Consider the following 24,452-nt stretch of genomic DNA (forward strand, 5'->3'; position numbering starts at 1 on the left):
TCACATGGCAAGACGCAGGGATTGCATGAACTTGTCTGTCTTCTAGTCCCCCCCTCTTTTAATGGGGTACATGTATTTATTCATGGTGCGATGTCCACATCAGATCAAATGTGTCTTAGCTTCTCAAACTTTCTTAAAAAGCCACCAAAAAGTCAAGGATGAGGCTCACCAGATGGCCTCGTCTAATTCTAATAGTCCCACAAAGGCAGACTGCAGTTGCAATACTTTTCTCACATGGTTGAGTTTACAGCATACATACAGACGTGGGGGGGGGGCACACTCACACCTCAGTACGTGTTATGAGAATTAAATAGGGAATCAGTGAGGAGTAGGTGATTCAGGGTCAGAGAATGGTGGGTTTGGGAGCCAGGTAACATGGGTTCAAGCAACTGTTTTCCAGCTAAATGTGTAACCCACTCAGAATCAAGTCCATCCCGGTAGGGAGGAATAACAATAGCATTTCACATTTCACAGGGAGATAGGTGAAAGAAACGCGTTGATAGGGCTCTGCACAAATGTGAAGGATTATTTTTGTTCTTAAGCTTGCCCTCCAACAAAGGCTGAATAAGTACTGAATTGGCCAAAAACGGAGAGTGAGGGAAGGAATGTGAATCTTAGCAGGAGTAGCAAAAAGAAAAAAACAAAAAAAACCTTGAATAATTCCTACCCTGTTTCTAACACTGACAATTAAGCCAGAGCTGCAAGGAACAGTTCACATCCATGGGAGGAAGGTAAGGACTCCGGACTGAGGGAGAATGGGGGTTCTGAGAAGGGGGCAAGGAAAGCCAGTGCTATCAAACCCTTAGGAGACATGGAAGGGCCTAGCTTGGAAAGGGAAAAAGAGGGAGTCTTTCAAGTTCCACTTCTGTGTCTCCCCTTGTGACCTCGACTCCCCTGTGATCCACAAAGCACAAATCCTGGCCCTGAGTCAAGAACTGCTGCTTTCAAATGCCCCCCACCTGGCAGCTACTGGGCAGAACCAAATTTGCCTGGGGTTGGAGTCCAGAGAGAAGACAGGCGCTCTGCTATCCTCTAATGGAGGCTACCTCCCCTTGCCCCTCCTGCCTCTAGTGACCCCCTTCCTTGCCCTCCACTTCCCCTTGGTCATTCTGAAACAGGCCATGGTGCCAGGCCACAGCTCTGCGGGTTCTGGGCTCCAGTGTGAGATGAGAGTGACTCTCTCCGGAGCTCAGCCCACAGGCTGTGCCAGGGAAATGTTTCCACAGATTAGTGCCTCCTGGGGTGGGGCAGCAGGTGGCAGGAACAGGGCAGGGAAGGGAGCAAAGTTCCAGGAGCCCAAGGATAAGTGGCTTGCTTTTCCAGGCCTTGGGTGTCTCTGGAACCAGGAGTTCTGGGTTCCCTCAGTGTCTCCACCTCAAGCTCACCCGTCAGAGACCAGCTGATACTACGCAGATCCCCTTATCTGACCGACGGGGGAGAAGGAGCAGATGTGGGAGCATCTCAGTTTGATAGAGTGTGACATACTGGGAAGTGGAGGAAGGAAGCAGAGGTAGGAGAGGCAGCTCCCAAGCCCAAGATGAGAGTGGATGGCAGGAGAAAGGGAATTCTAGGACAGTCCAGCTCAAGCACCCTAAGTTAACATTCTAGCTAGAGAAAACCTGCCTGAGATTTTTCCCAAAACCTGCATTTATTAAGACAGGCTGGGAAAGCGGACTAGTTAAACAACCAGTATGAGATAGGCCAGCACCTTCTAAGGCAGGACAGAAGGCAGTAGAGGCCACTCAGGGGAAGAATACAGACATGGGAGCAGGCCAGATTTTTTTTTTTTTTTTGAGACAGGGTTTTTCTGTGTGTAGCGCTACACTCCATAGACCGCGCTGGCCTCAAACTCACAGAGATCGGCCTGCCTCTGCCTCCTGGGTGCTGGGGTTAAAGGCGTGTGCCACCGCCACCACCACCTGGCTGACAGGCCAGATTCTGATCATCTTCTCTTCCTCCTTGGAGCTTGTTCTGTGGTGAGAGGAGAGGGAGCCAGGCAGCTGAACTCTGGGTTACAAGGTGGTTTTCACCAAACCTTTCATCAATATCAGATCTCTCTCTATCTCTCCATGGGTCAGTCCTGGCCCAGTGCTGGGCACCCCTCACCCAGCTGAATCCTCGACTCATAGTTCATGCTGATGAGGAATTGGCTCCTTGTAGGTGTCAGCATTCTGGATCAACTCAAACATGAACTTCACCTGGTTCTCGTAGTTCTGGACTGAGATTTTCTCATTGATTCCATGGATGCTGAGGGAAGAAGCATTCACAGGGAGGAGTTAAGGGTCAAACTCGGTAACACAAGAGCTGTCACAGAACACCCTTCCTGCCCCGCCCTTACCCTCTGACATGATTGATCTTTGGGTCTTCATGGGGATAAGGTGAGAAAAGTCATTGTCAGCTTAAGTGTCACATACCTGCTGTTTCTCAAGGCCCCGTGTTTGTGCATGAGAACAGTGGGGAAAACAATACTCCTGAGGAGTTTACCCAGTCTTCTGTTCTGAGGTCCATTTCTCCTCTGGTAGAATTATCTTCCTAATTTTTTTTTTCTTAGAATAGAGTCTCTTGGTAGAGTTTTCCCTAAGGTTTTGCTCACCAGGGGTAAGGGAGGGCAGGCAGGCAACAGCTCAGAGCAGCCCTCTAGCCTCTACCTAGGAACATCGCTATCAGATCTCATGCTCATCTCCAAAGTGCAAAGATAACAGGAAACAGAGGGGCCATTTACCCCCAACTTTAACAAGCCCCCAAACATAAATACTATGCCTTTTGTTTGTTTTTTGAGCCAAGGTCTCTCTATGTTGTTCTAAGGTTATTCAGAAACTTGCTAAAGTAGATCAGGCTGGCCTGGAACTCACATTGTAGACCAGGTTGGCCTTGAATTCAGAGATCCACCTGCCCCTGCCTCCCGAGTACTGGGATCAAAGGTGTGCGCCACTACTGCCCAGCCATGAGTGCTACTCTTAAGATCACATTCAAGCCGGGCATTGGTGGCACACGCCTTTAATCCCAGCATTTGGGAGGCAATTCATGTGTGTTTTCTTATCCAAGAATGTTGGAGGGTCTCCGTATTTTATAGGTGGAGAAAATGAGGCCCAGGGTTGAGTACTCTCTCAAAGTAAGAAACATTACTTAGGAGGCTTCTTCTCCCTTCCTCCTTCCTTCCTGGACATGGTTTTGCTACATAGCCCAGGCTGGATTTAAGTTTGTCAGTCAATGGGGCTGAAGAGAGAACTCAGCAGTTAAGAGCACTATCTGTTCTTCCAGAGGACCTGGGTTTCAGTTCCAGCACCCACATGGTGGTTCACAACCATCTCTTCTGAGGTGCCCCCTCTGGCCCTAAAGATAATGCATGCAAATGGTGTACTGCTGTAAATGCAGACAAAACACTGATAAAATAAGAATAATATTAAAAAACGGCCATCCTTCTGACTCAGTCTCTGAAGTGCTAGGGTTATAGGCTACCACATCCCCTTTACCCAAGGATCTTATTTTCAACAGGTTCTCACCAGTCACCTGATTCTCTCCATTTTTTAAAAAAGGAGTGTGCATGGGGGTTATCACCACAACTCCTGGAGCCATGATGCCAATCTGGGTTCTAGGAGCTCTCTGATTTGTCAAAATCTGGCTTTCCTCTATTCTGTAAGTCAACCAAATGGGAAGGGACACTTCCGATACATCTCCTCTCTGCCTTGCTGCTTAACCGCATTCCACATACCTACTGAAGTCCCGAGACTGCAGGAAAACAGGGTTGAACAGATAGATGCCATTGGTGAGGTTGGCAGAGTGTCGGCTGTCTGTATTGGCAATACAGATACCTAGAAGTGGAGAAGTAAGAGAAAATGGGCTTTATGCGAGCTACCTAGTCAATGACACTGGGAAGCTAGCTGGGTGACTGACTGGGAGCCAGTTAGGAACTTGGGTCACTGTAGAGTGATTCCTGGGACTTTCTAAGAGCATCTGCCTAGGACTCCCTCCCCCCTCAGTCCCCGCCGCTCCCCTGTTGTCCCAAGACAGGGTTTCTCTGGGTAGCCCTAACTGTCCTGGAACTCACTCTGTAGACCAGGTTGGTCTTGAACTCATAGAAATCTGCCTGCCTCTGCCTCTTGAGTGCTGGGACTAAAGGCGTGCGCCACCTAGCACCTAGGACATTTTTTTTTTTTTTATTGTCTAAGGTGGCCTTTTCAAATCCTTAAAAAAAAACTGTAACTTTTAACTAGGAACATGGAATTTCCTGGAGGCACTGGTGAGTGGTCCAAAGCTAAGTTGTTCTCATCCCATGATGACCAGAGAGGCCTTTCATTTTATCCCCACAATCAGAGCCATTTGTTGTTTGAGAAATCATGAGTTTAGAGAGATCCCTTAGGACAGAAGTAAACAACTGTGGGGGCATTTTGCTGAGGTAGAACACATCCCTCCTCATGGAGCAGGATATTCTGCTGGTCTCATCTTCTGAGGGAAGACTCTGGGAGGCAAAGCTCAGGTGGGAAAGTCCTAGGAAACTCCTCCTAGTCTCCTACTTTCCCAAAGGATAGGTCACTCGCCTGGGCTGGGATTTGCCCTGGGATAGGAATGACCTCTAGGAAAAGACATTCCCAGCATCAGTTCGAGTGTGGTGAGATAGCTCAAGATGGTATTTTTGTGTTTTGTTCTGTTTTCCGCTTCTTATTTCAAATGGGTACCAGGGTCTAATTCTGTGCTTTGTGGATTTCTTCCTGTTGATTTTCTCCACTGCTTTTGCAGTCTGACACTACTGATGGGATTATGGCCAGCGGCAAGGATAGGGTGGAGAGAGCCTTTAAGGCTGAAAGAGGATATGGACTGTGAGAGCCAGGGTTCCTAGATGTTCACAGAAAGCCACGAGGTAAACCTAGATAGAAGGAAATGACACAGGCTGTCACATTAGAACATGCCCACACATGGAGACCAGAGATTATTGGGAAACTGCTCAGACATCACTATGCCATAAATCCTCTGGTAGTATCTTTCAAAAAGGCAGATTCCAGCTGGAATATATGAGTGGGTCCAGGTATTCTACACTTTATGACGTTCCCTGGGAGAACCACTGCCAGGTGTAGATGCTGTGCTAGAAGGTGGGGGAAATGCCTAGGGATGTGCAGGGGTTAGACTGAAGAGGAGCACTGGTATGAAAGGCATGGACTCAGATGCTTTTTTTCTGGACTGTCATTCTGAGTCCTGCTGCTCAGCTGTTATTCTAGGATGGTGGTAAGGTAACTCCTCCAAGAGAGTCATATTCTAAGCCAACCCCTCCTCTATGTCAGAGGGACATAGAACACTGCTGCCCGCCGGGCTTTTGTGGCGCATGCCTTTAATCCCAGCACTCAGGAGGCAGAGGCAGGCGGATCTCTGTGAGTTCGAGGCCAGCCTGGTCTCCAGAGCCAGTGCCAGGATAGGCTCCAAAACTATACAGTGAAACCCTGTCTCAAAAAACCAAAAGAAAAAAAAAAAAAAAAAGAACACTGCTGTCCTAGGTTAAGAAGGGACCCATCCTCAGCTGACCTAATTTATTGTTTCTGTCCCTTTCCTGTTTCCTTTCTCACTTCCACCCCGAGGGAAAAATACAGTTCCAGGGACAGAAGCAGCCAGCTGTTTCCAGGATGAATGACTGGGTTGGGGGGTAGGGAAAGGGACATCAGATAGGAAGCAGTCCTAGCCACCACCACCCACTAGCCCACAGATGATGAAGTCATTACCTGGGACAACAATATTGACTTCCGGGAAGACAGACTGTATGGTCTGTTGAAGCAGCTGGTAGCCCATGGCATGCTCATCAGAGGGGCTGACGGGAAGGGGATCAAAAGATCTCAACACATGCAACTGGACTCGGTCATCAGCCACGATTTTCTTGACAAGCTCGAGGACCTTCAGGGCAGAAACCAAGACGGTTACAGTTCTCACTGACCTGCTACCTAAGCACCAAACTCACATCTTTTGTTTCAGCAAGGTAGCACTCTTGCTGAAAAGAATGGTTTTGCAATGGAACCCCAGCTTTGACTGCCTGGCTATGGGTGATGTTAGAGCTAGCATTTCCTAGAAAGCATGGCAGAATTCAGGTAAGTGTTTGGGAGGATTATCTTACAGCTCTGAGTCAGATGGGGCATTGGATAATCCAGAAATTGGTCCCCCACCCACCCACCCACTTGGGTTGTGAGCCATGGGCTTAGGTAAAGTAAAAGAGATACCAGGATGAGAATCTCAGCCCAATCTCAACTGGATGATCCTGTTCCAACCTGAGAGCCTTGGGGGGTGGTGACACAGGTTGCAAAACACTTTACCACACAGTTTTCTTTTTCCTCTCTTGAGCTGCTGCCTATTTGTAACCAAATACGGTGAGCCGGAAAGATGAGCTCAACATGCATGCAAAATCAGGAGGAGTGTGGTGCTGTGGCTGGGGGTTTTCCCTTTGCCTCTTTTTATTGAGAAAGACCATGAGGAAATTCCCAGAAAATCGAGCCTGAGGTGACTAGGGGGGATCCAATGAAATTCCTGGTCCCAGGAAGGATGCAGACCAGACCTGGCGGCTCAGGTCTTGAGAGAACAGACCAGGAACTTTACAGTGGTCCCCCAACCCAGTCAGCTTCACAAGGAAAAGCTCAATATCAACCATTTGACCAGTGGTTAGTTTGAAGCTGCTTCTGCCCTAGGAAGGGCCATGTCTCACAGCTGGCAATCACCCAAATGGGGGCATTATTTGGAGTACTCATTTTCGGGAAGGGCAGTGAAGGCTCCCACTTCTAGCTTAGAAACTCCTCAGGATCAAAGTGAATGTCCTTCAGGGAGTGGATGAGGGTTATAAGAACCCCAGCACTAGTACCCCCAATGCTCTCAATCAATACCAAATTCACTGTGGGTATAGCTCAATGGCAGAATGCTTGCCTACCACGCATAAGGCCCTAGGTTCAAGCCCCAGTACCTTAATAAAAGTATATATAGTCTTCACACATTTTTTTACCCAGGGAAAGGCACTTAAGTTATCACCTGTGTAGCAGATTGGGATTGTGCCTGCTGTTTCTTGCTTTAGTTACTCCAGAGATTTATGCATCTGGAAACTGAAGAAGATATGACAACTGGCTCCTTATAGTGAGAGGCTGGGGCCTGATTCAAAGGCAGGGACTGTCAGCCTCATTCCCTTACCTATAGCATTGAGCAAGTAAAAAGTAATAAATGTTGGCTACTTGAGCTTTAAAAGACAAGAACCAATAAAAAACAATAACAGGCATTATTCCCCTAGGTACCTTGCCCATTGTATACAGTCAGGAGTGCTGGCCTGAGTGTCTGTCTGATCACCTAAGGACAGTACTTTACTGAGTCCTGGGTACAACCAGAAGAGGAGATGCAGCTCAGAAAAGCATTCATCTTAGGTGTGCAGTTTGGTGTTGGAGAGGATTTGGTACTGACAGAGAAGGAAACCAGATATTCCTAAGGTGGAGAGGCATGGGTTAAAAAAAGTGAGGCATGACAACATTGTTGTGCTCCAGATAATTCCTCACAGTGGTGTGACTTTGGGCAAGCCCTCTGACCTCTGTGCCTGTTTGTGTCTCTGTTACCAGGAGCTGAGATTCTTCTCAGTGCTTATGACGTTGTCTAGCATGTTCTACTCAGTGCAGTATGTACAGTATGGAAGAAGGGAATGGGGTTAGGCCTTTCAGGAAGCCATGCCTCAGATTCATAAGGAAGATATTCATAATCAGGATGCTAAAAAAATGGGACTGTATATATTGAGTTACGGCCTGTCACAGGTCTTCCAGTAAGTAGCCCATAGAGCTGGATGGAAGGTGGACTCACAACCACAAAAAGCTGACCAAGTTTTAAATAGCCAATGTTCTCACTGTCAGCAAACATGACACTCATATGAAAGGAGAACACTGCTACACATAAAAGAGAAAACCAGACTGTGGAAATGTACCAGGACTGTAGATGTTCTATAGAAACCTTGGAGGTCTCTCTCCCCATTGGTAGTCTCTCCTTCTAGTCCCATTATTGTACCTCTAATTATTGCTGAGGGGTCGTGTGCCTTTATTACAAACAGAGAAAAAATTACTGTAACCAGAGTGGCCTGTAACCTACTATCTTGTATCAACCTCCTGAGGGCAGGGATAAAGGCCTCTCCTGGCTGGGTGTGGTTGAGCATAGCTTCAATTCCAGCAGAGGCAGAGGCTGGAGGATCTGTGAGTCTAAGGCCAGCCTGATCTACAGTGAGTTCCAAGCAGTGGGGGCTACATAGTGAGAACTTGCCTTAAAAAAAAAAAAATTGGCATGTTGACAGGCAGTGGTGGCGCACGCCTTTAATCCCAGCACTTGGGAAGCAGAGGCAGGTGGATCTCTGTGAGTTTGAGGCCAGCCTGGTCTACAGAGCGAGTTCCAGGACAGCCAAGGCTATGCTACTGAGAAACCCTGTCTTAACCACCACCACCGGTCCCCCCCCCCCAAAAAAAGTCATGTCAATACACCCAGGTAATACTTCACTGTCCCTGTATTTAACTCTGCTTATGTCCCCACTGCCACTTCACAATCACTGTGTGACATGGCAGCCAATTATCTTTACAGTCTTTACCGCCTATGCGACATTGTCCATTCATTTGATTGCTTGCTTGCTGCTGTCCCTTCTCACTGGACCACAAGTACCATTAGAATAGGAATCTTGTCTTTCTGGCTCACCACTATCCTAAGTACTTAGAAGAATATCTAGCTGGGCCCAGGGCTACAGGCCTGAAATTCTAGATACTTTAGAGAACTGTGGTGCCCACAGGTGTTCCCACTGGACCCAGCATGAAGCTCTGAGCTTGTGGCCTCTGGACAAGAAAGAGGAGTGACCAGGACAAATGGGTCCCTCTGAGCTTTCTAAAGGATGGAGATTTTCCATCCCTCATCGGGCAGGTGGCCAGGCTGAGTCCAGGGGATTCCAGAAGTGTCATCAGATAGACCAGGAGGGAAGGCCCTGTGGTTAGGAGGGGACAGTGCCAGAACCAGGGAGATGAAAGCCCTAATGGGTGGAAAACAGACTTTGGAAAAGGATGGAGCTGGAATGTGTTGGGGAAAAAAAAAAAAAAAAAAAACCAGGTGGAAAGCTCAGCTGATTAAATTCAGTGATTTCCTGATCCTATGAGCCTCCAGGGAGAGAACAAGGTTGGTATCTGATGAAAAGCAGCTGAATCAGGGATCCGCACTGTACTCGGGCCCTTCCCCAGGCCAGGCAGGCTGTTAACCCACTTCTGAGTCTATAATGAGTGTATCCCCTCCCAACACAGGGACAGATGAAATTTACATTGGAAGAACTCTTGAAAACAGGTGTGTCTGACCCTTCAGGCTATGGGCAGGAGTCCCTACTGTATTCTAGAATGTATTAACCAGCTGCTGGTTTGCCCTCTTGGTGTTTTCTTTTTTGTTGTTGCTATTGTCATTTTGAGTGTGTGTGTGTGTGTTATACAGATCAGAGGTGAATGTTGGGTGTCTTTCTCTATTGTTCGCTGCCTTACTTTTTATTTTATTTTTGAGATAAGATCTCACGATATAGCTTTGCCTTGTGTGGTTGTTTGAAGAATGGTCCTCATAGGCTCATATGTTTCAATGTTTGCCATCAGGGAGTCGAATTACATAGAAGGATTAGGAGAGGTGACCCTGTTGGAGGAGGTGTGCCACTGGGGATGGGCTTTGAGGTTTCAAAAGTCCAAGCCAGGCCTAGTGTCTCTCTCCTCCTGCTGCCTTAGGGTCCAGGTGTAGAACTCTCAGCTACCTTTCCAGCACCATGTTTGCCTATGTGCTGCCATGCTCCCTGCCATGTTGAGAATGGACTAAGCCTCTGAAACTGAAAGCAAGCCCCCAGTGAAATGCTTTCTTTTTTATAAGAGTTGCTGAGGTCATGGCGTTTCTTCACAGCAACAGAACACTAAGACATCTGGCTTGGATCTTGTTACATGGACCAGGCTGGCCTTGAACTCACCTGCCTGTCTCCCAAGCACTGGGGTTAAAAACATGCACCTTCACATCCTAGTCCACCTTTTGTTTTTAGGACAGAGTCTGAACTTAGGTCTCGCCAATTCAGCTAGATTGACTGGGTAGACAGCAAGCTCCAAGGATCCTAGCTCTGTTCCCCAAGGGCTGGGTTAAGAGATGCACTGATTACCTGGCTTTTCTGTGGGTGCTGGGAATCCAAACGGAGGCTCTCAGGCTTACATGGCAAGCACTATTCCAATGAGCCATTTCTCCAGCTCATATTTGGCTTTCCATTGATCTACTTGTTTTGTTGTTACTGAGAATTTCATGAGTTTATATCTTTTATATCATTCACCCTCTAACTCCTTCCATACCCCCCACTCTTTCTCAAATTTATGGCCTCTTATTCCTTAACGGTTATTGTATTACACACTCACCCCACCCCCACCCCCACATACCTCCAACACACACATATGCAACCAGTTCACTTAGTGTTGCTCACATGTGCTGCTGTTGTTTTTGAGGCAAGGTCTCTAGCCTAGGCTAGTTTCAAACTTCCCCTTTCTCATTTATCCTACTCTTTTTTTTTTTTTTTTTTTTTTTTTTTTTTTTTTTTTTTTTTTGGTTTTTCGAGACAGGGTTTCTCTGTGTAGCTTTGGAGCCTATCCTGGCACTGGAACTGGAGACCAGGCTGGCCTCGAACTCACAGAGATCCGCCTGCCTCTGCTTCCCGAGTGCTGGGATTAAAGGTATGCGCCACCAACACCCGGTGATACTCTTAACATCCTATTCTTAGCATCATCTTAATGGTCCTTTAACACCCAGTTCAAATTTCTATTAGTAAGAAAGGGCTGTTTTGTCAGGCATTGGTGGCACACCCTTTTAATCCCAGCACTTGGGAGGCAGAGGCAGGCGGATCTCTGTGAGTTCAAGGCCAGCCAGCCTGGTCTCCAAAGCAAGTGCCAGGATAGCCTCCAAAGTTACACAAAGCAACCCCGTCTCGAACCCCCCCCCAAAAAAAAAAACAAAAGAAAGGACTGTTTTGATCTTCTAGGTGGCTTTGCAATGTGTCCTGTGGGAGACTGTTCACCCCGGATTATTATGGCAGCAGTAAAGGGTTGCAGAAAGCAGCAGCCCCGGAGCAAGACCGTTGGCTATGTACTCACGGGCATACTTCCTAGTTGCTCTGCACCCCAGCTTTCCTTAGGAGAGTGAAGACAGCAGAGATCCTACCTTACTGGGCAGTGTGAGTGCTAATGAGTGAGTGCATGCATCTGTATACAGCAGAATGGTGCCAAGCACACAGCAAGCCCACTAGAAAGATTTACGACCATCACATCATTTATCTTTGTGTCTCAGCCTTAGACTTCAAGTTTCCCCAAACCAGATGTCTCCTATCCTATGCAGTTGGTGCATAGGGGTTTTTAGAAAACAAAACAAAACAACCTCAGGTATGAGGGTCCCACTTCCTGATGGGACCCACCTGCTCTTTGGAACATAAGTACATACCTCATGTACTGTCTGCGAAGGGTGAATTCGGAAGTTGATTGTAGCCTGAGCCAATGGGGGGATGACATTCACCTAGACAGAGAACCAGAAACCTGGCCTGAACCCTCCTTGTGTCTTCCAGAGCTGGCCCCTGCCCAGGAGACACCAACTACCACCCAGGAGGAGGAGAAGCAACTGCTCTGGCTTAAGGAGCCAGGGCTTAATCCAGAGTCTGTCCTTGTCTTCTCGTGACCCTCAATCTGCTGTTATATTCACTTTTAGGGTCTCTGCTTTAGGCAAGCTCTTTGTGCTTCTTGGTCCCAGAGGGCTCATAGAGCAGTTCAGAACAGGATTGCTTGCCCTGCGACTGCCCAGACAACTCTGTGCTGTGCCATCAGGAGTCTTCTGTGTGCATGTTCCCAGGACACCCTGGCTAATTCTGTTAATATTGGTGCTTACTTGTGGTGGAACACCTAGGGTTCTCAAGGGTCTCCTCCATAGTACAGTGTGTCTAATCCCTGAAGGGATGGTGGTGGTGGTTGTTTTTGTATGTCTGGGTATAAAATACACCTATTTTTTTTTCTGAACCTATGAATAGCTGGAGAGGAGAGGCTATAGAGGGATATTTCCTTGACATCGTGAGATTCTCTTTATCTTTCTTTGAACTGCCAAGATACCAAGAAGCACCAGGTACAGTAACATGCTGGGTATTGCAAACTGGCAGTGTGATTTCTGAGTAGCTGCTACTTCACTGCAACTCTGCTTTTCCAGCTGGCAGTTGGAACAATGTGTAGTTCTAGAAGAATCAAATGGAGTATCCCCCCACCTCCATGGAGAGAAAACCACCGGTCAAATGCAAGAGCACAATATGTTGGCGATCAAGCAATAGCTGGGCATATGTGACTATTTGACAGCAGCTGGTGAAGATAATATGGGTTGGTTCAGGTTTGTTATGCCAGGAGTAAATATGGAGGCATCACTTCTATCAAGCTTGGGGCCAAGTGTGGTGGTGTTCATTCACCTTTAAAAGGTTTTAGTCTGTATGACCAAAGAGCTAGGAAAATATAAAACATGTGGAATTACATTCAATAACTGGTGCCCCTCTACACACACACAGATGGATGTGACCACACTCTCAATGGGCTGTAGACCTTCTCTGCAGCCTTTGCTTTTGCGGCTTACCAAATGATGACAGAACAGTGACATGGGACAACACCCACCCTTCCATTACTGTAGCCACAAAAGGAAGGGAAGGCCCATATATAAATTCAAGGGATGGAGGTGCAAGTGTAGCTGAAGGAACTGGATGATGTTACCTTGATTCCTGCCTTGAATAGGGTGAGGGCTGTGGTGGTTCTGACCAGTGCATTGGTTATGTGATTCCTCTCCATTAGCCTAAACAAAGCAAAAAGACTACGGTTAGACATCAGGAAGAAGGTTTGGAATTTCACTCTATGTCCTAAACCTTGGAGATCTTTAAGGCTGAGAGAGACATCAGCCTATATATTATAACATGAAGTATCTATGGCTGAGGGATGACTAGTCAGGCCAGGTAAGCCAAGAAATGGGGAGGAGGCAGGTATCTGGGGAGGGAGATTTAGAGGAGGAAACATAACATGTTACCTGCTTACAATGGGCCGAAATAGCCACAGGTTGCTCAAGACTATATTGGCAGGGAAGGGAAACTGAAAGAGAAGGAACAAGGTCAGCAGGAGGGAAGGGTCAGCATAACAGGGTCACTGTAGCTGAGGCTTGAGTCTCTTTCCTTGAGATCTACCTCAGTACTCAAGTCCCCCTGCCCTATCCGCTGACTCAGTCTCTGCTGGAGTGAGGCTGTTTCTACCTGGATGGGCATATCTGACTATCTGGAGCAATTGCTCAGCAGTCACAAGGATGAGTGAGAAACAGGTTTCAAGGGGACCCGGGCACGTTAGGCTGCAGGGCCTTGGGTAAGTCCTATCAGCTTTAGACAACACGCTCCTTCTTGGTTCAGTATTGGCTGGGATTAGGTGAGAATGGGCAGAGACCTGAGTGGCCTAGTAGCCCTTTCATTACTCTACAGCTCCTTCTCCACCCACTTTCTGCTCCTCTTCCCAAGCTGGTCAGGTGCACAGAACGTTCCTCACACACCTCCTTTGCCAGTAGCTTCAATGCCTTCTTCAGTGGCCCCCTTCCAAACATGTTCGGCATTGGTGTCTGCTCCAGTCTGGAAGAGAAACAGAGTTCTCAAGACCAGGCCTCTCCCAGACCAAGATCAGTATCCTCAAGATAAGGGAGATGGATGAAAGTCTCAACAAGCCTGCTCAGCCATCCACCGGCCTGCCACCTCCACCAGCTCCAGCTGAAGAGCCAGAGCATCAGCAGGAACCTTCCCTGGCCACACATGCCTGTCTCATGCTCTGCCCCTCTCTCACCCTGTGTCCACTCTCATGGTGTGGCAGGACTGCCAGTACCAATTGGGACTTCCTTAGGTCAGGGGCCATCTCAATTTTTACTGTATTCCCTGACACAAAGTAGCTCTCGGTCCTAGTCAGTGTTACCATTGCTATGATGAAAACACAATGACCAAAAGCAACTTGGGGAGGAAAAAGTTAACTTGATTTACACTTCCACATCACTGTCTATCACTAAAGGAAGTCAGGACAGGAACTCAAACAAGGCAGGAACCTGGAGTCAGGAACTGATGCAGAGACCATGGAGGGGTGCTGCTTACTGGCTTGTTCCCCATGGCTTGCTCAGCCTGATTTATAGCACTGAGGACCACCAGCCCAGTGATGGCCCCACCAACAATGGGCTGGGCCCTCTCACATCAACCACTAATTAAGAAAATACCCCCACAGGCTTGCCCACAGCCCTATCTTTTTTTTTTCTTTTGGTTTTTTGAAACAGGGTTTCTCTGTGTAGCTTTGGAGCCTATCCTGGCACTGGAACTGGAGACCAGGCTGGCCTCGAACTCACAAAGATCTGCTTGCCTCTGCCTCCCGAGTGCTGGGATTAAAGGCGTGCGCCACCAACGCTCGGCCACAGCCCTATCTTATAGAGGTATTTCCTTAGTTGAGGCTTCTTCCTCTCTAGTGACTCTAGCTTGTGTAAAGTTGACAAAACTAGCCAGCACACTTTCTTTTTACTTTGCTAAGAGAACCTAGACACAGGTAAGTGTTGTTCTTGCAAACCTTGGTCTTTATCCACAGCCAGGGCCCCTTATTTATCTTTGTCCTCCTGCCAGAGCAGCAGGAGAATTTAGACAGCTTTACCAGTCACTGCCAACTTGTAATTCTAACTGCTTGGCTGAGCTCTGGGCTACCCAGCTCTCTGGCTTGACTTTTGTCTACTGGCTCCTGCATGCCCTCTAGCTGGCCTGATAATATCTTTTGATCCCAGTCCTGTTCTTGGTATTGGTGGCTTTGTCCCTCCTGCTGCCTGCACCTCTGCTCCTCAGGCCAGCTTTATGGCAGGAAGCACAGGCAGGCCAGCTCTTCAGTCTCAAAGTGGGCGAGTGCCAGGTCTTCCATCCAAGGCAGTCCTGGGAGCGAAGCCAGGAGCTGCTTACCGGCTGACAGCGGCAGAAAGGATGCCAATGCTTGTCTCCTTTGGGGGAGCTGAAGAGTGGCTCGGAGTCATGTTTACTTGCAGCATGAGATCAAGGGCACCCTTCTCTGAGACCGAAATCCTGTGGGAGAGGATCAGAGATGAATCTTCAGACTGCTTCCCCACTAAACTATTCCTGTAGACCCACAGGCTCATCTGTATGATGGTCTGGCGGTCTGGTCTGGGAGGCTAGCTTCATGCTGTTTTGAAAAGTTCAACACTAGAGGAAGGGCATGAGGGGGAGCCCAGGCCATGTTGAGAATGAGGGGGAATGATGCAACAATATCTAAGTGTGGCTTACAGGTGGCAGGCTGGGAAATCTCAAGTGGATGATAACTATTTCAGGGTGGAAGGTGGGGTGCTTCACTTACATGGCAAAGGGCTTCTTGATGTTCGGAATAAAATCTTCCAAGATAAAGCTCCCTTCGTCCACAAGGAAGGCCAGCTGAACACCCCTAGCCTGTAGGAGTGCTGAAATCTTTGTGGCGCCGTTTTTCCCCGACACCTGTAGACAGAGAACCCAAAGCTACAGTCTTTCTTAGCCAGAAACAGAGACAGCAAATGTAGACTCAGCTTGTCACTCCAGAACCTTGTCTTTTTATGAGGCAGGGCCTGAGATAGTTCTGTTTCGCATAATTGTCTAGTGTCCAAGTCCCTCTGGGTCCCACTAATTTCACAAATGAAGGCACTGGGATCTAGAGAGTGAAGGGTTGGGCAAGGGTGAAAGCAGGTGGCATCACCGAGAATGAAACAATCAGTTCTCTTTCTATTGTACTTAGGCTTCCTGGGGTAGAATTGCCAGATTCTCTGTTTGCCTTGGATATTACCAGGAAGATTAATGCTGGCGCACAGACACACAGAGAAACTAGCAAACAGCTACAGAATCTCAAGGAGCCCCTGCAGCTGATGGGCATACTGGCTCAGGGTAAAGCACCCCACCTCCAGGAGGGCCCCGAGACAGGTTGGGGTAGACAGCTTACCTCTTCATCGTGGCCCAAAGCTATGAAGAAAGATCTTTTGGGGCTATAGTTTCTGATCAACAGAAGCTCCAAGGCCTGCAGGATTGCCTAGGATTCAGAAGAGGAGAAAGGCTCATTATCTAAGTAGAGTGTCAGATTCATTCATCAGGGGTGGTGGGACAAAGATCTGATAGTCTGGCTTTAAAGAGAACAACTTCAGGTGGTCCAGAGAGCTGTAGAAAACCCTTGCCACCCGAGAGAAGTATGCATTTATTACCACCAATGGTCCCTAAACCATAGTGGGTTATCCACCCCCAGTTCCTACAGTTGAGAAGTCAAGATCCAGAAAACTGATAGCTACCATTCAGGCCTCCTACAGCCACTTTTCCCTTCCTCCCTTCCTTCCTGTTCTTTTGAGACAGGGTTTTTCTGTGTAGTCCTGGCTGTCCTAGAACTTGCTCTATAGGACAGGCTGGCCTTGAACTCAGAGAGGCATGCCTATCTCTGCCTTCCTAGTGCTGAGATGAAAAGGCATGTGCCGTCACTGCCCAGCTTCAGCCAATTCTTTCAACCATAACCTCCTTTCTCTCCCAAAGCGAGCCAAATTCTCCCATCCTGGAGTGACCTTCGGTATTAAGTCAGGTATTAAGCATAGCATTTCAGACCATCACAGAGTTTTTGTTGTCCAGTGTGCCCCGGCCATAGATGAAGCCATCACGCTCCAGGCCTGAGAACGGGGGCACCTCCCATCCTTCTTCAGGGGCAGGAACCACATCAAAATGAGCCATCAGCATGTAGGGCTGCAAACTGGAGTCTGAGCCTTGGACAGTAAACAGGTGGCTATACGTTCCCACGACTTCATGCTGGACAAAGCTGCTTTGGAACACTGTAGGGAAGACTTGAGGCAAAGGAATGAGAAACAGTGAGAAAGCCAGGGCCAATTTTCCTTCTGTTTCCCTCCCATTTCTTGCTCCCAAGTCCTTTTCGTTCCTTTCTTTCTCTATTTTTTGAATATGAACGCTCTTTATAGCTATGAATTCTGTTCCATCTATTCTGTTTCTGAAGTTCCTCTTCTCTCTGTGTGCATGTGTATGTAGATTAAAATGCAACACACACACACACACACACACACACACACACACTTCTCCCAGGATCAAACCCCACCTATTTTAATAAGCTATTTAAAACTATACCATTAAATATTAGAGCTGGAGAAATGGCTCAGAGGTTAAGAGCATTAGTTGCTCTTGCATAGGACCCAGATTCAATTCCCAGCACCCACATGGAGACCCATAGCTATCTGTAACTCCAGTTCCAAGGATATCTGATGCCCTCTTCTGGCCTCTGAGGGAACTGTACACATAGTGAGTGGACATGCATGTAGGCAAAACAGCTACACACACACACACACAATGGGTATACCTCAAGATCTGGCTCATTCTAACCTAATATGCTATCACATAATTGACACCTTTATAGATGAGGGTTGTTTTAAAATTTGAATGTAAATGTAATGGTTCCTAATATCCACATTACTCAGAGGTAAGCAAGATCACTATGTAAAAAATTCTAAGATCTTTTTAAGAAAACAACAAGGGGATGTGCCTGCAGGAAGCTGAGGAAAAGGACCCGAGTTGGAGGCCATTGGACCACACAGTAAGACCCGGTCTCAAAAGCAAAACAGATGGGGGTGGTCGGGGGAAGACACAGAGACCTGCAGGTATCTGGTTAGAGTTACTGATGTGATGAAACACCGTGAGCAAAGCAACTGGAGGAGGAAAGGGTTAATTTGACTTACACTTCCAAATCACTGTCCATCACTGAAGGAAGTCAGGAGAGGAACTCGGAGCTAATGTAGAGACCATGGAGGGGTGCTGATTACTGGCTTGCTCAGCCTGCTTTTTTTTTTTTTTTTTTTTGGTTTTTCAAGACAGGGTTTCTCTGTAGCTTTGGAGCCTGTCCTGGAACTTTCTCTGTAGACCAGGCTGGCCTCAAACTCAGAGATCTGCCAGCCTATGCCTCCTGAGTGCTGAGATTAAAGCCACAATGGCTGATCCCTCTCACACCAACCACTAATTAAGAAAATGCCCCACAGGCTTTCATACAGCCCCAACTAATGAAGGCATTTTCTCAATTGAGTTTCCCTCTCTCACATGACTTTGGCCTGGGTCAAACTATTCAGGACAGCAAGATTTTCTTTTCTTTTCTGAGACATGTAGTTTAGGAACCCATGATCCTTCTGCCTCAGCCTTCCAAGTTCTGGAACTACAGATGTGAGCCACGTCTAGCTTCTTTTTAATATTTTCAATCAAAGGTTTGTTGAACCCACACATGAAATCCATGGACACAGACAGCTGTGTGTAATATTTTTAAATTTTTATCATTATTATTATTTACTTTTTAAGTATATGTCTGTTTTGCCTGCTTGTATGTTGGTATACCACATGTGTATACCTGTGCCTGGTGCTCATGAAGGGGAAGAGGCTGTTGGATCCTCTGGAACTGTAGGTACAGACAGTTGTGAATCATCATGTGGATATAGGAAAACAGAACCCAGGTTGTCTGGAAGAACAGCCAGTACTCTTAACCATTGAGCCATTGAGCCATCTTTCTAGGTGCTGTACTTTGCTTTAAAGGACCATTTGTGAAGTGATGAATATTTGGGATGATGTTTCCAATTGAGGGTATTACAAAGATATATATATATCTTTGTAATATATATATATTATATATATATATATATATATATATATGTCTGCCATGAAGAAGGAAAATATCATTTCCACTATTTGTGTTTTGTGGAGATGAAATCTGCTCTGTATGTAGGTGTGGATGTTCTTAGGGCAGATTACTCCCATTACAGGCAGGCCTTAATACGGGTGGTCTAGCTAATCCCTCCCTGGACTTTCTGGGAGGAATCCACTTACTCCTCTGTGCATATCTAAACACACACACATACACACACCCACAGAGCAAAAAACAAAACTGAAGAGTGTGGTTCAGTCTGTTACCCAGCTTACTCAGTCTACTGTCACTGTATATACTTAGTTCTCTAAATTGTTTATTTTTGTGAGGGAGGGAGGGAGAGAGGGAGAGGGAGAGAGAGACAGAGAGACAGAGACAGAGACAGAGAGACAGACAGACAGACAGACCTGAGACTGCATCCAGGGTCTTGCAAATGCTAGGCAAACACTCTACTACTGAGTTATTTCTCCAGGATCCTAAGTCATTCTCCCTCTCATCCCCTCCCTTCTTTGGTAATGACTTCTTGCCTGGCCTCTGGTTTGGTGACAAGGCTTTAGTCCCAGATCCATTTGTCCCAGAGTGTTAGAGAGGGGACTACTTGATGCTCCCAAGCCTGCTTCTTCCACCTCTGACTTTCTGAAGTGAGGACCTCCCTATTCTTCATTAGATTGTTTTGTTTGTACTAAGGAGGATTCTAACACCCTCTCCAATCCATTCTTCCTAGCTTTGGGCTCCACGGTCATAAGGATAAAGGGAGAGAATGATAGGACAGACAGGTCAAGGATGCTGGCTGCCAAGAGGCTTAGGAATGTGCTAGTAATTACTGTAAACGGAGCCCACTAGGTGGAGCCCACTTGCAAGCTGCATGTGGGCATATGGTAGCATGAGTGGGAGGTGCTGGGACAGAGTTCTAGACATTTGTACAAGAGAAGGAACCCTTGCTTTACCTGCTAATGATCTAGTTTATTAATGGATACATGTTTAGAGAACTATAGCTAATTCTCAGTTCTTCAAAGGCAAATCTACAGCCCTCACTTTGCCCTCTACTGGGTAACTTTTGGATTCTCTCTTTTATACATTCTATGTACAAAGTAAAAAAGCAAACCCCAAGAATGTGATGGTCCTCTATTAGTGACAGAATCTATTTCCTTATCACCTTGTCAAGGACAAGGTCTCCAGTGTGTCTCTGCCACCCTTTGCCCTCAGTTCTCAGCTGACCTTTGCGAATGTATTCTCCAAACTCAGCAAGGGCTGTGGTGTTGGATTCCTCATGGCTGAAAGACACTGTGGGAATCTGGATGGCACCTGTCAAGATTCAAGTCAGAGACGGAGGAGGATTCAAGTGGATATTTCCAATAAAAATAAAAATCTGAAACCACCGGGTGTGGTGGTGCACACCTTTAATCCCAGCACTCGGGAGGCAGAGGCAGGAGGATCTCTGAGTTCAAGGCCAGCCTGGTCTACAGATCGAGTGCTAGGACAGTCAGGGCTACAACACAGAGAAATCATGTCCTGTAAACAAACAACAGAATCTGAAACCATAGCTGAATGTGGTGGCGCATCCCTGTAATCCCAGCACGTAGAGGCTAAAGCAAGAAGATTGCAATTTTGAATCTAGGCTGGGATAGCAGGAAACTGTCCCAAATAAAAGACAAAAAAAATTGAAATTCATTTTTTTGAGGGTTAACATGGCATTAAGAAAAATTTGGATTTTAGAGCACTTAGATTTTGTCTGGAAGACACAACTACCTCTATTTAAGCATCAACTCTATCACATCACAGCCTACTCCCCAGATGGGGTATCTTAAATCCAAAAAGATTATAAAACTGCCCATCCGAGAGCATATCTGACATCTGAACTTCGATACTTGGCATCTCGTTTAAGAGTTTACGCCATGATGCTATGAGGTCTTGATAAGCTTTTGCTTTCTTCTGTGCAAAGGGACTCTGGTGCAGCCCACCAGTTTGCAGAGGGCTATCTGCACGATGGGAAAGCTCTTCCCAGGCCTGTCACTCCAGAGCATGCACAATCCATCTCCCACATAGACGCTAGTATTTGGTCCCTGTGTCGGCCTGCACATGTTTGCGTATGCAGTTTTTATTAATCCACTATTTAGTGAACGGAAAAGAGGAGTTGAAAGCAGTGGTCACAAAGCATCCCATGAGCCTCCACAAATGCTCCTCTTTCCTCCTGAAAGGTACAGACTCAGGGCAATGAGTAAGTTGCTTTGTTAGGTCCTGGTATTAAGGGGCAACTAGATAAACATTACACGCCAGGAACAATTCATCTCCCTCAAGAGTCAGTGAGTCCCAGTGACTCTAAAACGTTGCTTCCCAGTGCCCAGTTCTTGTCGGGGGCCCTGGGGAACGATGATTTATCGAAACTAATCAGTTTTAAGATACCACAGAGATTTAACAGCCAAGAAACATTTGTGAGGTTCAAAGTGCTACAAACACTTATTGGAGGTAGGTAGGGTGGGTGAGGGCTATGCCGAGAGGAGATAAGAGGAGCCTCCAGGTTAGACAAGGGGACACCGACGCGAGGGGCGTGCTAAAACCGTGCACAGTGTGCTGGGACATGTGTGGGAACGCTGACTGGGCCGGGCCAGTGTGGCAGGTGAACTCAAGCCTGAGCAGTGAGCAGTGGCAAAGGGAGACGTCCCGGGGCTGACTGGGGACTGAGACACCCACATCTGAGCACAAGGGGGCGGAGGTTCACCTTTCAGCGCCTCCTTAAAAGCGACGCGCTCCTCCTCGCTGAACTGGAAAGGGATCCGCGACGACCCCCGACTTTTCCGGTCCGTAGATCCTGAGACAGTGGCGAGCAAAAGCAGAAGTGCAGCTGCCAAGACTTGCGCGCTAACGCTCGGCCCAGCCATGCTTCTCCGGAGGCGCCGCCAGTCCGCTAGTCCGGCCGGAGTTTGGACCTAAAAGCCCAAAGCCTGACTCGCCACTGACCAATCATCGCTTGTCCCGGTCCGCAGCTAACCAATCAACAGAATGACCCCGCCCCTGCCCGCATGGCCTCTAGGGGTGTGTGGTTTCCCACGGTAGGCGGGAGTAGCGTTGATAAGCAAACTGTGTAGCAATACCGCGCTACCGTGATCTAGGCAAAGGTTAGGGCTTGTCTGCTTGCAGGTTCTGAAAATGTTTTGCTGCATGAGAGCAAACCAGTCAGGTGGGTGTGTAAATCAAGGTTATTAGACCTCAGTCTCTTTCTGGAGTCTGTTTAGATTTAGATTTTTGACTCCTAGTCCCTAGGTTCTGTAGAGGAACTCGGTGGATTTCGGCTTTAATTTCTTCTAAAACTGCAGCAAAATGGCTGTTAACAGATAGTGCTTTGACATACCAGCTCAGGACATTTTGCTCCTGTTTAGGAATTTTGCTGGAACAGTTTTGAAACTTTTCTTAGCATAACTGTACACAATAATAATGTGCAGAGAATAGAATCTACCTCAAGGGTTAATCCGGTGCAACAGGTCCCTTCCCACAGTTTTGAGATTTAAACTCGCCTGCCTTGGGGCTTTTCTTTTAAACTCTCAAGCTTCTGTATGTGATGGCTCTTAAATTCTTTTATTAATGACACCAAGAACTCCAAAAGAAGACTCAGATTTCCCAGGTATGATGGCTCTGCTTGGAACTCGCTCTAGGCTGGCCTCGAACTCACAAAGATCCGCCTGCCTCTGCCTCCCTAGTGCTGCACTGGGATTAAAGGCGTGCACCACCAACGCCTGACATTCGTTTTAATTCTTAATTGACAGGAAAAACAAACAAAAAACCTGATACCCAGTCCTGCATTCCTAGATAGCTTGAGACAGGTTTCATTTATACACATATATAGTAGATTTTGATCAAATGTATTCCCAACCTCTGTCTCCCTCTCACACCCCCTGATCACCTTATTGTTGTCCAAACTAGTCTGCCTCTGTGGTGTGTGTGTGTGTGTGTGTGTGTGTGTGTGATCCAATGGGTCCAATTAGGGCTACTTAAGGAGCATGGGCAATTTGCCAGTACCCCCTTGAAGAACATTTGTCCCTTTCCAAGCAACATTGACTGCTTATAAATTTTCAACAAATGGGGACCCTGCATGAACCCCTTCCCCCTCCATGACAGAAGGTTGTGTAGCCCAGTTCTGTGCAGGCAGTCTGCATCTGATGACCATTCAAGAGTGCAAAGGCTGTGCCATGCCAGAAAGAGCGTTCCATAGCGCACAGCCCTTCCTCCAGTTCTTAAATTCAACTTCAGAAACAAATTTCTTAGAGGTGTGTCTTATATTTGCACATAAATATCTCCTCTCCATTACTCTCTACCCTCCATTTCTTGTCTCTCTGTCCCATTGATCCCCATTGTTTCCTGAGACAATCTCAGCTCCTTCATTTAGTCTATGAAAACATTTTATAAGACCATATGAAATGTAGGAATCACACACATGTGTGTGTGTGAGTTCAATTCCCAGCAACCACATGGTGGCTCACAACCATCCGTTATGAGATCTGGTGCCCTCTTCTGGTGTGCAGATATACATGGAAGCAGAATGTTGTGTACATAATACGTAAATAAAATCTTTAAAAAAAAAAGAATGTGGAACTGGCCTTTATAGTGCTATTCCTTTGTTCAGAGGCTCTCTGAGTGGGTGGGGTTTGGAGAGAGACAGGAATGGGGCTTCCTGGATCATGCAGGGGTGAGATGCAGGTTCCAACTGAACAGAATTTTTGACCCTTCCATTGACATACAACTGTGCCTATTAACTTGTCAACATCAAGGCTAGCTTCTTCAACCCCTGATGTCAAGCCACACCCCATCTCATGTGCCTCTTTTCTCCCACTGAATCCTGTGTGTAATTATAGAGTATAAAGAGGTGTAATCTTTTCTCAATAAACAAACAGCCATCCTGATCCACCCTCAGATCGTATCGGTCTCCTCCTTTCCCTCAGCAACTCCACACCTCCTCCTTGGGACCTGAACCCCGGCAGGAGCTGGACTCCAGCAAGTTTACATTCCCACCAACAGTGTATGAGGGCTCCCTTTCCCCCATATGGAGCCATCATTGTTGTTGCTTTCTTTCTTCCTTCCTTCCTTTCTTTCTCTCTCTCTCTCTCTCTCTCTCTCTCTCTCTCTCTCTCTCTCCCAAGACATCTTGGAAGACATCTTCCAAGGATCTTACTATGTAGCTCTGTCCTGGCAGTCTGTGTGTAGCTAGTCTGGTCGCTGCCTGCCTCTGCCTCCCAAGTCCTAGGATTAAAGGTGTGTGTCACCATGCCCAGCTCTTACTTTCTTAATGACTGAGGTAAGACAGAATCTCTCTCTCTCTCTCTCTCTCTCTCTCTCTCTCTCTCTCTCTCTCTCTCTCTGTGTGTGTGTGTGTGTGTGTGTGTGTTTTGAGACAGGGTCTCTTTACATAGCCCTAGCTATCCTGAAGCTTACTGTGTAGACCAGGCTGGCCTCAACTCACAGAGATCCACTTGTCTCTACCTGGGATTAAAGGCGTGTACCAGCACAGCAGGCTGTAAAGCAGAATAATGTTAATGTAGTCATTTTATGCACTTCTGTGATGGCTAGAGAGCTTGAACATTTTTTCACAAGATAATGGGCTGTTTGTATTTCCTCCTTTGTGAACTGTCTCCATTTCATTAGACCGTTTATTGATTGGATGATTTCTTTTCTTATTGCTCAGTTTTATTGTTGTGTATATGTATGTGAATGTTCGTGTGTGTGTGTGTGTGT

At 47.1% G+C, this 24,452-nt stretch overlaps 1 protein-coding gene across 1 annotated transcript; it reads right to left on the minus strand.

The window, feature by feature from the left end:
- Positions 1 to 2,123: 2,123 nt before the first annotated feature.
- On the minus strand, positions 2,124 to 21,607 carry Pm20d1 (peptidase M20 domain containing 1). The gene is made up of 13 exons (XM_027417658.2): positions 21,448 to 21,607; positions 19,947 to 20,033; positions 16,649 to 16,881; positions 16,005 to 16,091; positions 15,396 to 15,529; positions 14,987 to 15,106; positions 13,567 to 13,642; positions 13,060 to 13,121; positions 12,753 to 12,831; positions 11,458 to 11,529; positions 5,709 to 5,877; positions 3,713 to 3,812; positions 2,124 to 2,247 (listed from the first exon to the last, which is right to left on the minus strand). The coding sequence occupies exons 1-13, from the start codon at positions 21,605 to 21,607 to the stop codon at positions 2,124 to 2,126; spliced, it is 1,503 nt and encodes a 500-aa protein (XP_027273459.1).
- Between the last annotated feature and the right edge of the window lie 2,845 nt (positions 21,608 to 24,452).

This window comes from Cricetulus griseus, chromosome 5 (genome assembly GCF_003668045.3).
Source record: "Cricetulus griseus strain 17A/GY chromosome 5, alternate assembly CriGri-PICRH-1.0, whole genome shotgun sequence".
Classification (NCBI taxonomy): Eukaryota; Metazoa; Chordata; class Mammalia; order Rodentia; family Cricetidae; genus Cricetulus; species Cricetulus griseus.